We start from the raw sequence: 15,014 nt of genomic DNA on the forward strand, positions 1-15,014 counted from the left end.
ATATTTTTTGGAAAAAGGTCGAAGGGTCAAAATTATACTTTCAAAAATCACGTGTGAATTCTCCCAAGGTTTTTATTTTCTCGTAATTATCAGGTATAAGAATTTCTATCGCTTAAGGGTAATATTATGGAATTTTTAAGTGGAGATATTTTACTATAAAAAGACCCCGAGTTTTTGTTAGGAAAGTCAATCGAAAGTAAATGTTTGAAACTGCACTGCTCGTTCCTGAATAAAAATACCCGTGATGTGTTGTGAGTAATACTATTTTTATAAAAATATGGCTATGTTTCGCGATTTGAACTTACACTTAACAAAAAGCGGTGTAACGGTAACTGTTTGTCCGCGGGGAAGAGACGTAGAACCAACAGTTATTGTTGAAAGTGGAAACTTTATTTTAATACCGTATAAAATATGGTACATCTTGAACAAACGTAAATCTGAATTCGCGGCCTGTATGCAGAAATCGTCAATTAAATTTTTACGTTGTCAAAACATCTATATATCTATTACGAATTTGGGTCTTGTCTTTACGTATGACGAAAGCGTTCCAGTAACAATTAAACCCGAAGTATTTGCGCTTATTATGCAAGACCCCATGAACGGGTTTATTTCAACCCATATTAACTTTATTATTAATCAAAGAATTTTCATAAAAAATATGCTACTCACCTTTCGAATTCTTTTGGGTGATTTTGAAAAAAAACTATTGGATGTTAAACGCGAGTATAAAACTACCTTACACGCATTTTGCAGCACGTTAAATTTAACCGATCTGTTAAAATCTTACGAAAATAATTTACGTAATCCTCAAAATATTCAATGTGTTTTAAGCATTCAACAAATGATTTCGTACTGTTTAATTGAATTTTAAAAAATCTTTTAATAACATGTAAAATTAAAATACAACAATAATAAATGGTATATATTTGGAAAAAGTTAATATTTTTTAGAAAAAGAGTTAAACATTTAAAGGATAATCAAAAATTTCCATAAATGCCGTATTAATATCATCGGGATGGCCGCGACAGGGGTAATGAATATTAACCATAAAAACGGGGAAGCAAATACCCACTATCTTATTATAGCGGGGACAGGATAGAGTTCTACAATAGAAAGCCTTTGAAATATTTCTATCGATTTCAGACACCTCTCTTCCTTTACAAACGCAGCACGGTACGAATACGTATGAATGAGTTTCGAAGATTCTAAAATACATAGCTACTTTTACTTAACTATAGTTTTTAATGGTACAAATATCACTTACCCTGCAGATGCCCTTTCTACCGCTAAAGCTGCGGTAATTTCTAACGGTACTTGGGTTCTATAAAAAAACACTCTTAAGAAACTAGAAGCTTAAAAACAACTAGTAAACTTTTAGCTTACAGAGAGTCCATCTCCTGTAACTGCGGCTGAGGATTATCTTCTGGGATACCCATGTTTTTTAAGACTTTCTCGGATGAAGCGTTAAAAGAAAATGATAAAGTTTTCCCCTAGATTTCTACTATTTAAAGAATTATTATAAGGCGTTGTCAAGGATAACAACTTTCCTAGCTTTAATTTTTGATATTCGAGAGGCTCTTGAAAAACATTGGTTACAGTGTTCGTATTTTAGTGGGGATTTTTAATAGAATGTTTAAGCTTCATATAAATGACGAGACATTTTTTCTTAAAAACTTATATATATATTTTATTCATTTATTTGATAGACATAATTAGGAATATTTCTAAGATAGAGAGGTGAAGCGAATCTAGAATTGAGAAGAAGGTCAATAGGCAAGTAATATTCATAGTAGTTGAGACAGATAATTGATTGATAGAGAGGACAGTCTTCGTGGTTGCAGAAGTAGAGCTTGTAGTGCGTAGTTTGAAGTTGATATTGGATTGACAGAGAATAGTTCGTTGGAGAGTAGTTTTTACAGCGAGGACAGGGGGTGATTCGAGAGTACATGTAGCTATAATAAAAAATATATAAGTAAAATCGGTTTTTTAAAACAAAAAAAGGTTTTTTAACTTACTTTAGATCAATTTCGTCATCCGTGGCGTGTAGGTCTTCTTGTAGAAAGTAATTGTAGGATTTAGGAAGATGGGCGTTGTTAATGTAGTAAGAGTTAGTGGATGTTTGATAGATATTAACTGGATGGAATTGTCCTTCCATCCAGCTGAGACAAATTAATGTATGGTAGAGAATACAGTTGTGGTTCATGCAGTAAAATAATTTAAAGGATATAGTATTAGTATTTATTATTCCGGAAAAGGTACGAAAATTATATTGGAAGTGGTTACAGGATGAACAGGGAGTAATATAAGAATACATGGCGCTGTAAAAATCTATATTAATTTCGATTAAAATTAACAAAATAGTTTTTTAGCTTACTCTAAATTAATTTCTACATCTTCGGTATCTGAATAAAATGCATTTTCATTCTCGTCATCACTTTCGGATGCGCTATATAAAACAGTATTAGTATATATCTTGCTAGATATAAGACAAAAAAAACTTACGTTTCTTCAGATGATTCCGTAGAGACCACATCCGGGTCGTCCGCTTCGGCGAACATATCAAAATTCGCGATTAATTCGTTTATTTCCTCCTCCATGCCATCTGGGATATCATCTTCCTCGAGGATGATGATTGGATCAACTTCCAATTCATCATCGATATCCCAGAGTTGGGGTAGAGCGCTATATATAAAATAGATCCGGTATTAAAAAATAATTTTAACTTGTTAGCTAAAATAACTTACAATTCCTCAGCCGGTTGAACAGCGTTTGAGTCAAAAGATTTTGGTGGGCACATGTTTCTAGTAGTACTCTAGACTTTGAAGATATTTTCAAACTTAAAGTTTTTTGCGTTATGATGTGAAACTTTGAAATCCGTTCAGTTTATATATGAAATTTTTCAAGGTTGGTAGCTTAAGAAGTCTAGTTAGGAATTTGTAATGAGCGTCGAGGTCATCCCCTGGTTTTCTTAGAAAAAATATTTAACTGTTGGTTTTTTATGTATTAACGACTTTAAAGAAGGGTCCATATTAATGAGCGTCCCTATCGAAAAATATTTATCAGTCGTTTTAAGAAGGGTGCATATTATAAATGTATAATTTTAAAAGAGGCCCTCACAACGTACGTGTTTCTTATAAGATATTATTACTTTTCAGACTTGAATGAAAAACAATTTTCGGAATTAAATACCACAGGCCAAACTGAGTTACAGAGTGGTCAGGATCTAAACTGTCTTTTTTGTGAAAAAGACGATATTGCTAGTTTCTCATCTATTGGTGGTGAAATTCATTACTGTGTGAATACCGAGTGCGTTAAATTTAAACGGGCTATATACAAACAGTACGGTAAAGTGTTAATTAGCAATATTGAAAACGCTTACGCGATTTTGGACAATAGTTTTTTTTGTATAAACTGTAATCAGTTTTGTTACAAAAACCAACGTCAAGAAAAAGAGTGTTCATATTGGGATAGTGAAGAGGAACCAAATTACTATCTCTGCTCTTTCCGTAAACACAAATGAAGGAAATTTGTTCGTTCAACCTATCAAACATTTTAAAAGTCGATAACGATTGCAAAACTATTGTTCCTCGGTTGGGTACATTATGTTTAATCGAAATTGAAGACAATCGTCAGAAATTTGCGCAAAAGTATAAAATAACCCATACCGTGATTAGAAAACTCGTTTGCGAAGAAATTTTGAAAAACAAGTTTGAGTGTTATGTTGTAGAACTATCTTGGTATTCTTATAGATATGCTTGGACATTTCTAAAACCAATTGATACAGTAAATTGTGGTCAGCACGTACCGACTACTACATGTAAATTAGGTCGGATTCACAAGTACTATAAAAAACAAAACTGGCGTTGTCAACATCGTGAAGAGGCGGCCTACGTTCTGGGATACGTTTGTCACGACAGCGACGCTGTTCAAGCAGTGCTTAACACGGCTATTGTTAAAATCACTTACGAATTCAACTCTACGCTGACGTATAAAAACCCATTTCGTAGGAATTACGCAACATCTAACAGCTTCACCACAAATTTCATGAAGCTGTTATATATAAAAGTTGTAATCAATTCTTTACGGTTCGGCAATTACTCATTATCATCCTTATCAGATAACTTGTCTACATTTAAGAGGAAATTTTATTTGACTCGATACTGTATTTTTATAAACGATGAATTTTGTGACGAAGAAACACTTGATAACGTGTCTAAAGTGATTTTTTCAAAGAATGCCAGCAATAAATCTTACGAAGATTTTCAAAATGCCAATCCATCTTTCCTAGAACTTGAAGGTGAAGATTGGGATTGGTAAGGATTTGCAAGATAGTGAACCATCATTTACCTTTTAGTGAAATAAAAATTCAAAAAATGGATTCCGGGGTTGGAGAATGCATGCATCACATGGTTTTTGGTTCAAGTAACAATATAAATTATCGATTTTCGAGTTACGCGTGTGGCGAAGCTTTTTGTATTAAATCACAAGCTGCGAACGCGATACCTCGGTTAGGTACGTTATGCCTGATCGAAATTGAGGACAATCGTAAAAAGTTTGAAGGAAACAATCTAATATCGAAGTATGCTATTGCTCAACTTGTACACAGTGAAATGTTAAAAAACTTGTGGACCAACAACATTGTTAAAGTATCTCGTAACCGATATGATTTTTGGAGAGATGTAGTCTCGATCGATACCAGGGATTGCGGACGTTACATCTTGACTACGGAGTGTAAACTAGGACGTTTACATAAATACTACCCTCATGAACTTGATCAATGTCAACATTCGAGTCAAGCAGCGTACGTTTTAGGGTATGTGTGTCACGATCAAGCGAGTGTTGAATCGGTATTAAACACAGCAATTATAAAACTTTTGTATGAATTTAACACTCGTTTGATCATAAAGGATAAAAATGGCAATTATGATTACTTCTATTATATTAATGGTGATCCCCGTATTAGTTATACTGTTAATGTGATAAAGTTATTATATATTAACGTAGTTATTGAAGAATTGCATAACTTTAATCATTCGTTAATGGATTTAACTTTCACTTTCGAAAAAATGAAAATAAAATTTAATCTCTTTACAGAATCTAAAAATATTCCAAGAATTTTGAGAGATAAAATCGGTTTAATATATGACCCCACTTTTAAAGTATTTTCAAAAGACGCTATTGATTATGCACGCCTAGAGTTGCAAAAAATAGAACAAAAACTGTTATATTCATTTCCAAGTTTTTGGAATTATTTTCACAGAATTTAACCCCAGAAAGAACGCTGTCAATTATACTTTACAAGATAGTGAACCTTTTGGTGAAATAAAAATTCAAAATGGACGTACCGAACGTTTTTGCTGTTGAATCACGTAAAAATGTAAATCATCGGTTTTCGAGTTACGTGTGTTACAAACCTATTAGTATTAAATCAGAAGGTGCAAACGCGATACCTCGATTAGGTACATTATGTTTGATCGAAATTGAGAACAATCGTATAAAGTTTGAAGGAAACAATCAAATATCAAAGCATGTTATTAATCAACTTGTACGTCGCGAAATGTTTAAAAACTTGTGGACTATCAACACCGTTAAAGTATCTTACTACCGAAGTGTATATTATCGCACACGAAATGATGGTGGTGAATGGGCGGAATTGGCCTCTATCGACACCAGAAATTGTGGACGCTACGTTTTTAGTACGGAATGTAAACTAGGAAGTATACATAAATACGACCCTAATGAACTTGATCAATGTCAAGATTCGAATGCAGCAGCGCACGTTCTAGGATACGTTTGTCACGATCAAGCTAGTGTTGAATCGGTATTAAATACTGCAATTATAAAACTTTTGTATGAATTCAACACTAGTTTGATCATAAAGAACAGACAACACAATGACACCCCCTGGAATATATATATTATTACACCTATTAGTTATACTATTAATTTGTTAAAGTTATTATATATTAACGTAGTTATTGAAGAATTGCATAGATATAGGTATTCTTTAATGTTTTTAACTTTCACTTTCGAAAAATTTAAAAATAAATTTACTCTCATTACAAGATCTCCATATCTTCCAGATATTTTGGAAGGTAGAGATAGAGATGGACACCTAATATTAGCGTATGACCCCACTTTTAATGTGTTTTCAAAAGACGCTGTTGATTATTATCATCGTCAAGACTTGGAACAGATGGAAACACGCTTTTTAAATTTATTTCCAAATTTTTGGAATGTTTATCGCAGAATTTAATCGTGATGTAATCAATACAAATAAACATTGTTTTTTAAAAAATTTATTTCATCCTTTGATTTCTTTTTTACACCATTGACACAATCCTTTTTTAAAAATTAATCTTGTTGATTTGTTTTTTACAATATAGACACAATCCTGATCTTATTAAAAATAAATCCGGTAGTATATATGGTAACATTAAAGGGTATAAACCTAATATCGCATAGCTGTCATTCCTTGTCCACAATGCTGTAATTAACCCAATAGGTATAGTTATAGGTAAAAAAACAAGAAATGTACCAACTCTAAAAGAATATGAAATTGCAACCTCAAAACCCCGTAATATACAACATCTATTATTACAATATTCTTCAGTCTTGGGTTTGCTTGTAGTTGAAACGTATTTCTCCGTTGGTGGTACATCTCTACCTATCTCATCGATAGAACAATGTATAGGTATGTTGCATGTCGAAAACCCTTTCACAATTGGACATTCCGGGGAATATTTCCGATGCTCCTCATTTACTTTATCATTAGCTTTCCAACTATGTAATGTTATATCGCAATAAAAACATTTAACGGCGTCGCCTTTCTTTAAATAATAAAAACCATGTTTCGCAAACTCTGACGGTCTTATATTACTAACGGGGTAATCTTTAAAAGTTTCGAGCCGTAGTTTTTCCCAGTTCATTATAGCTTTACGTTTTGTCCCGAACTAATATAATTTCAAACCCTGTTGCTGATATATCTTACAAATTTTACCTACGTCACAACACCACACGTGACTCTCACGTGACTCGCATTTGATTGACAGGCGTGGGATTCTGAATTATGCAAATTATAATCATTTTCGCTTCATTTGCATGGTTTAAGGTCGGATCTCTGAATTATACAAATTTAGATCCTAATTTGCATAGTCAAAAGTGGGATTTCTGAATTATGCAAATTTGGATCATTTTCGGCTAATTTGCATGCCTAAAAGTGTGGTAACTTACTACTTGCGTGTTGATTGATACGTTCGCGCACTTTGGGAACCCAACAAGGCTCGTGCCCAAAATGACCGATGGCCGAATGGAGGGTGGAGGAAGGGGAAGTAGATGAGTGGGCGGGCGCGACCCCTGATGTTGGACGAGAGAGCGAAACGGGAATCGGACGGAAGCGAAGTGATGACTAGTGATTTATTTTCCCCGGAGCTATAGCCAGCGAGGGTCAAGTGGTCACTAGGGTCAGGATCAACATCCATCAGAATGACCTACCGATTGAGCCAAACACACCTTAGGGCTTAATCTAAAAACTTAATAAGTACTATACAACAAAAGTCTGCAAATTTAATTAATTTCTTCAAGATCTAATAAATGATCAAAATCCTTATTGTTGAATAACTAATAAAATATTCGGGTAACGCCCAAAACCCCAGTAACCCATAAATACTGGAAAACAATTACTTTTCCTAGAAGATAATAAATTACGTCGTCTTGGAAGAAACTTTCTTATCTCCAGCATCACCTCGAACCTCCCCCGCAAACCTCCTTGTCTAAAACAAAGGGAGACCCCGACATTATTCACTTAGCGATTGCAGACAAAAATGGTGGGAATTTTTTCTTCCCCTCGCCCTCGGTTCTCCCAATCTTTGGAAATGAATAATGAAAAACCGGTGCGGGTGCCTCTATCCGAAGGTGTATTAAAACCGACGGGGGATCTACAAGAGCTAGCACCAGGTAGCCAGCCGAACGCACCCATCGCTGAACACCTATGGTGTGAGAGGGAATTCAAGAACAACTGTACGCGGATAGACCTCTGACCCCCAATGCCACCGGAAGCTAATGCGATATAGTCCTTTTCGATTATTAAAACGATGACAAGTACATAATACCGGAAGAAGAATCGTCATGTGACACTATGATAAATGAATTTATAGTAAAACATATTGATAAAGTTCGTGGGACCATTTTGGGAATTTTTTTGTATGATTTGATTCGAGTTCGAGGACCCTAACGTACTACTTTCATCAGTTTTAACATTGAATATCAATACGCTCTCAGAACCAACACATTTTCCCATTGAAAACTACATGAACAGCTTTCATATATTTTCCATAAAATCCAAGTGCAAACAATTTATCCTTTAAACAAACAATGCACCCAAAACCTTGTCAACTACTCCTAAAAAATATCAACGTCAACTCCTAAACCCACCATCCAGCGCGTGTCACCGTCCAAATCCGTATCCCTACATAGAAACCGGACCTGAATGTCCAAAAAAATAGCCCCTGACCCGTAGCATCGGACACGAACTGGGGGAAATGGAGTTTGAAAAAAAAGGATCGACTTAAGATTTGCGAGCAAAAGGACGCCGCCGACTTGCGAAACTTTTCAATCTCGAGTCCGCAAAGTTAAGTAGAAAAGTGTTAGAAGGGAAAGATAAACAGAAACTTTTAATGGTGGGATTAGAGGAGTTGGGCGCCAAAATAGAATTCCAATTTTCGTCATCCAAAGAAAAACAAAAAACCCTTTGCCTTCAATCTTGTTTTTTCTAACTAAAGATAATACTTATGTCTGTTAAGTCACTTATTTTCCAACGCCTTATAACGTTTTTTAGGAGTCCGCGGTTAAATGGATATACTAAGATAATGAAATAGTCAAGGATGGTTGTCAACTCCCTTAGGGACCCGCTTCAATATTTCGACCATGTATCCATGCAATTCCCATAGGGAAAAAAGGTACAGAAACCTAAGACAAAATTAGGCCTATAAAAGACAGGGAGCAAATTCCCGGAGGAGTAAAGTACAGTACAGGAGCGTGCAGGACTTTAGTAGACATTTTTAAGAAGTTAGGCTTAACAAGGAGAAGCGGCGTCAAAACAGGCCCATCAATCAAAAAACGGAGAAGCGAACATCTGCGGCCGAGTTTGAACTTAATGGAAATTGGCTGGGTTGCCACGGTTAGGCTTAAGAGAGTGCAGGGAACTTATAATCGTATCTTAACACCGGGAAGAGACAAGCTTTAATCCTCACCCCTACCCCTCCCCTCGCCTTATTAGCCGAGCTGGAAACTACCAGTTACACTGGCTATATTGGACCAACCAGAATTCCCGCCTCCCAACATGTTCCCGATTCGAGAGGTCAAACGCTAATGACGTTTCATTAAATATCCCATAACGCCATGGTTAGTTTCGACGGAGTATTTATCCCCTCGTTCTACACACGCTCGTGATAAAGCTCGTGTCGTTTCCCGCGCGTTAACTTACAAGTTGGCGCGCGCTCGAGCTTCGTTTTGCGCGCAAATGGCGCGTTGGACTTCTCGCGCTTATACACGGATGAACTACGAAACGCCTGTTTCCGAGTTATGAATGTTTGATAAAGTCTTGTCCAGCAGGAATGTTTCTTGTCCAATTAGAAAGCCAGAGGAACTATCGCGCGGAACGAGCAAATCCAGAGAGAGAGAGTCAGAGTCAAAGCTCGAATTCCCGGATTATAATTCGAAAAGACATCCCCATTTCCCGATGTTAAATCTTAATTCATAATAAATAAGGCTTAGCTGACTCCAGCATCCAGTAAAGATATCCCGTAATTTCTAACCCGAATAAGTTATTCACTAAACATGAATAAAGAAAGAGGAAACAGACGCCTTGTAACCAATTTGGATTGATGGTTTAAAATGGTTACCCCTAATATCCGTTTAAAGATATACCTTACATATCCTGTTATGGCAAATAATATTCGACTTGATATTACGAATGAAATCATACGTAGAATATGTTGAAAAATTAAGCGTTCGTTATGACTAGGACTGTATTACGGAGGACACCGCGAATAACCTTGATTTCCCGTGACTAATTCGCCGAAAACATTCCTGAAGTAAATTTGGAATAGTTACGACTATATCAAGCCAAAAAAGTACTTAAAATAATTATACACCATTTCCATAAGTGATACGTACTTAACAATTTACTGCTACTGTGGTTAAGTACACCCACGCAACCCTTAATACAAATTTCTTAATTACTGCGAGGCGAAAAATACCGTGGAAAAAACACAGAACTTCTAAGAATGTTTTTTGTGTATGGGATTGAGTTCATCCATTTTCGTCCAGAGCAGAAAAAAAGAACTGCCCCTGCGCACGCGGGAAGGCGTTGGCGCGTAAATGCACGCGCTGCATGTTAAAAACTTCCCGCTTAATTAAAGAAAAGAGCGCGAAAAGACGGAAGAGCCATGCAGTTGGGTTTTTGGCAACGACAAAATTAATTACAGAGTGATGGAATAGTGCGCCAAGATGTATCGAATAGGCCGAACCCCCCAGAATGGCGTTTGGGTGCCACTCCAGCATCCATGATTTGGAGATTTGTGGTATGGAGCTCTAACCCTGGCGGAAAATCTACTATTTTAAATGGCAAAGGGTTAGAAAGATAGCTTACATTAGGTTATGAGCTTCTTCTTCCAGTTGGCTAAATTTCTCTTTCTCCCATGGTCTAATTTTGGAACTTGGCTTTGCCTAACTTTTAAATTTCCCCTCAACATTATGGGAACAATTCCATTGTGAAATTTAAGATATTTTTTTCGTTCTGGACTCTATAGGGTTCTCGCAGCTGTTTCTTATCCGCTAAATTACATTAAAACAAAAGAGGTTCGATGCCACACACGAGTTCCTTTTAAATGTGGGTCATTTTAACTATTTTTAAACTTGGAACTCTATTATTAAACCCCCATTGTTTTCTGTTGAGCGCCAAAAATTCTTGTTACTATAGGAATTGTAGACCGTAACTAAAATATAGATTTTTAAAAATTGTAATTTCTTCTAGATTTAAGTGACCTTAAAGGTCAGGAGATGAGAAAGTTAGGACATCGTAACTTCCGTTTGGTTCACTAAAAATCTCGGCGGTTCAAAGAGACCGGCGCTAACAATGGGATTTTAGAAAAAGAAAAAAAAAATAGAGGTGTAGAGGGTCAATACGGCAGCGTTCATGGTCAATATATAGCCAATTTCTTTCTACAATAAGTCCGGTCGAATTCGCTTCATTGACCCCCGTACCGAAAGGTTGGGGGGTTGTAACCTTTTATTATTACTTAGCCGTCGAAACCAGAGAGTCCAGAAAAAAACTAACACCACCAACGGAAGAAAAGAAACCCAGAAAGGTATCGAAATCAATCCAAGAAAAGAATGCCATGAATTTCAGGTTATTTCAGTTCTAAAATATCTTCGGGTCCACCTTTAACTCTTAGGCAAACTTAGACTGACGAGAGAAAGTTTCAGGGAGAAATTTTTGGAGTACTACTTTTCCGTATTGAATTTTACATTGAATATCCCTCCGCGTATCCATAGTACAAATTCCTTTCCCTCCTAAGTATAAGCTAACTTTGTTGGGGTTGATTTCTAAGCTTAACTGTACTGGCGTCTTAAAGTGAAATGAATAAATATAGCAATATAGTGTCCGAAAAAAAGAGCTAGCTAGGTTGGGCCTTATTTTGTCATTAAGGGATATAAATTGTGGTCAAAGGGTCGCGCGGTCCTAATGCAGCTCGCACACCATTAGCTTTGACCGTTTCCGACCAGCTCCGTCTTGGAATAAACTGGCGCCATCCATGCATTATTCTTTTTCAAATGGACTTGTTAGATCCCGGTTATATAAGCCTCGGCTTTATTTATATATTAGCCTAAAACACAACTTGTATCTACGTTCGATGTCACCACTAATGCGATCTTAATGGATTTTTCGGATTTGAGTAAATACGCCAAAGTTTTCAACCAATACAGCTAGAGTTGCCAAGAATAGTTCATATTTCAAATCGATATTTTCATTTTAAAATTTAAGGTATTCACCCCGCGGCTAGTTAACCCTAATTAAAAATTTACTAGCGATTAAACCCAATTAATCTCCATTGACCCTTAACTTCAGATGTCTCTTAAAATTAAATTAAACCAAACAAAAAATTACTGTTAAAAATATACCCCCATTATAAATAAATAAATATTCCTTCAAAAACAGCAATCTTCCAAAGTAATATTCAAGCGTATGATAAAAAAAAATGGCTAAGCCTTTCTATTTTTTTGGGGGGCCAAAATATAAAAACCTTTGGGGGATATAGAGACAAAAGTTGGAAGGCTGGGTGTGAGTGTAATTAAAGTTGATGTTGGCTCTGCGGTGTAGCTCGTTCGCTTCAATGCCTATCAGCCTCTGGCTCTGGTTAACCAATTGAAAACAATGTAGATATCTTAGGGGAAAAGGAAATACGCGCTATGGTAAATTTAATCGCGGGCAACCTCGCACGTGTTGCATTCTCCAAACAGTAAAAAGGGCCAGCGCGTTTTAAAAGGCGCGCGCCAGTTCACTCTATTTCACGCGCTGAATTTTGAAAAACGCGGGTAAAAGCTCGTGAAAGGCGGGAAAGAATCGTCTCCACGTGGCTTCCACTCTATTCCGTTTGTGTCCGTGGACTATCCGTCTTGGGCGGGAGTGTGGACATTCGGTTTGTATCCCGAGGCTTCGCTACAAAACGTCTACAGCCGAGATCCAGTTTTAATTAAACGTCACCGGCACCTGACCCGCCGAAGGCCTCGCTCGCGCCCGAATTCCGTCACTCTAAAGATTTCCCGCGAAAAATTGGGTGTACCGAGGAGACGACGGGTCAAAGGGGTGCCTATCCTATATCACTCCGGTTTCATCCAACAAAAAAATAAAATAAACTATACCCTTAACTCTTGAAAGGGAGCCAGATACGAATAAAAAAAAGTTTTGGAAATATCTACCCTCTTGAAATAATTTTATTAAAAATTTACTAATTGCGAAAAATGGTTTTTGAAAGAAGTCGAGCGTGTATAATTCTGTAATATAAGTTGAGGCCTAAAATGTAAAGCATTCCTGAAATCTCGAGTCTTTTTCAATTTTAAATAAAAATAATATTGCCCCTGTAAGATAGCTTCTCCCTGCACACTGATGTGTAGCAGTTGAAACATTTCTACAGGGGCTGATCGAAAAATCTTGGAGGAAAATATAAAACCCAAAAATTTACCAAATCTTTATTTTTGAAGTAAATAAAAGTTTCAAACCCAAACTTGTAAAATAAAGTAAAATATTCCCAAAAAAAAACACATTCGAAACTCTAGCTACGCCCTGAAATATTTACAAACAAAAAGATTTCTTCTAGAAGAAACGTATTCCAAACATTAAATATTTTAAAAACCTGCAGCAAAGAAAAAAAGCGTAACCTGGTATCAAAGCCCAAAGGGTAAATATCGAAATAAAAGAAGGAGAGCAAAGACGTATCGAGTATGGCCATGCAGTATTCTTCTGGAAAACTTTAGTTATCCTCTATGACCATTGTGCTCCGGAGCTTTTGATCCTTACGTAGAAAAACGATTCGAGAAGAACCGCGCTTCTCAAGAAAACAGAAGTTTCTTCTTTTTCTTCTTCTCTATATATATATTTACTCCACTATAGATATGATTTATAGCTAGCGGTCTCCCTCAATAGTCCAACTGAACTCGTAAAAAAAAGCATCCACTATTTTTCCACTGGAGAAAAGTTCAAGAGTACTACTTTCTTCCTTACGATACTTAACATTGGATATCGATACGCGCCCCCTTTTACTAAACTACACTCGAGTGGAATGGCTACCGAAACTATTTGGACCCCTTCGGTTGAGATCACTTCCAATTTTTTCCTTTTTCCTTTTTCTATGAGAAAACCTTTCTCGGTATGATCTTTCAAATGTCTCTTTACGGTTTTCTCTTTTTTTTCATCTACAAAGTTTTTCCGAGTGTCATTCTTGGGGGGGGGGGGTGTCCAACAAAATCCCAAATGGCCCCCTTGAGCCCAGAAAGGGTTGATGGTTTACCGTACTATCATAATTTTCAATGGAAAAACTTTTCCCATCCATTTTTCCGAATATTTTGGGCATAGCTAAAATTGATTTAAAACAATATCAAAACAAAAACCCCCATTTCTAAAAGTCCAAGGAGGCGTGACCCCTCGTATTTGCATCCATACGCGCGCGCCAAACCAAGGGTTATATAAGTGGATAAGCTTTTGGTATAATAAAGAATACGCTTTGTTTTCATCGAACTAGAAAAGAATCGTCTCGGAACGAAGGCTCCGCGAGTTTCGAAGCCTTTTCCTATGATATACTAGAATTGTGGGGTTCAGTTTCGTAGGCTTTGACTGTTAGGAATGGGATGAACTTATATCTAAGTACCGGTGTCGTTTTCGCGCCTAAAAAGAAAGGATTTTCTCGCGCAACGAACAAGACAAGCACTTTAGGACAATGCGAGTATAAGCTTTTACGCGCGAGAAAGATTCCGCATTTTCCCGCCTTTTTCTTTTGGCGAGCCTCGAGCTTACTCACGCGCTAAAAGTGTCTTTGGACTATTTTAGCAGTATCCTTACGCGGCGTTCTTTAGGCTCTTACAGCTGGAAAACAATAGAAAGTGCCTTCTCAATCGGCGCTGGCGCCTTTTTGTCACCCATAATAGCGCTATTATTATATCGCGCTTAAAGGACAGCCAGGACCTATCAGTTGACCTCTTTTTGTTAAAGGTGATTTGTCTAGTTCTTCCATAGCGAAATCAAAACAGTTCCAGATCTTTTCAGACCCGAACCTTAATCTGGGATCCTTTTACAATACAACTTTCTACGTAAATGTTATAATAGCACGAAAACACTACAATATAGTTGGAAAACACAATATAGTAGGAAAACACACAATATAGTAGGAAAACGCTACAATATAGTAGGAAAACACTACAATATAGTAGGAAAACACTACAATATAGTAGAAAAACAC

The 15,014-nt window shown here is 36.5% G+C and overlaps 2 protein-coding genes across 11 annotated transcripts in view; both read right to left on the reverse strand.

Moving 5' to 3' along the window:
* LOC149690887 (discoidin domain-containing receptor 2-like) overlaps positions 1 to 15,014 on the reverse strand; it is a 185,600-nt gene that overhangs the window by 119,413 nt on the left and 51,173 nt on the right. The window lies entirely within an intron of this gene.
* LOC149690889 (uncharacterized) lies at positions 896 to 3,478 on the reverse strand. 4 transcript variants are annotated; one of them, XR_016383788.1, is made up of 7 exons: positions 2,745 to 3,478; positions 2,503 to 2,682; positions 2,375 to 2,446; positions 2,016 to 2,318; positions 1,384 to 1,952; positions 1,265 to 1,321; positions 896 to 1,205 (listed from the first exon to the last, which is right to left on the reverse strand). XR_016383788.1 is itself a non-coding variant. In XM_089870352.1 (6 exons), exons 2-6 carry the CDS (start codon positions 2,795 to 2,797, stop codon positions 1,688 to 1,690), a joined length of 873 nt encoding a protein of 290 aa, XP_089726478.1. In that variant the 5' UTR covers positions 2,798 to 3,042; positions 3,125 to 3,478; the 3' UTR covers positions 896 to 1,687. The 4 variants fall into 4 exon arrangements, 3 of the variants coding, with proteins under 3 accessions (XP_089726478.1, XP_089726479.1, XP_089726480.1); XM_089870352.1 differs by having other exon boundaries at positions 896 to 1,952; positions 2,745 to 3,042; positions 3,125 to 3,478; XM_089870353.1 differs by having other exon boundaries at positions 896 to 1,952; positions 2,016 to 2,159.

The sequence above is a fragment of the Phalangium opilio genome, unplaced genomic scaffold, assembly GCF_054372755.1.
Source record: "Phalangium opilio isolate 3A_F unplaced genomic scaffold, DU_Popi_V2 ptg000031l_1, whole genome shotgun sequence".
Lineage (NCBI taxonomy): Eukaryota > Metazoa > Arthropoda > Arachnida > Opiliones > Phalangiidae > Phalangium > Phalangium opilio.

Bases quoted from the DNA above. Each gene is read 5' to 3' on its own strand.
- LOC149690889 (XM_089870352.1), bottom strand. From the start codon at position 2,797: ATGTGCCCACCAAAATCTTTTGACTCAAACGCTGTTCAACCGGCTGAG. The intron at 2,319-2,374 runs GTAAGCTAAAAA...AGATTTTTACAG, and splicing joins GATGTAGAAATTAATTTAGA to CGCCATGTATTCTTATATTA. The intron at 1,953-2,015 runs GTAAGTTAAAAA...TTTTTATTATAG, and splicing joins GATGACGAAATTGATCTAAA to CTACATGTACTCTCGAATCA.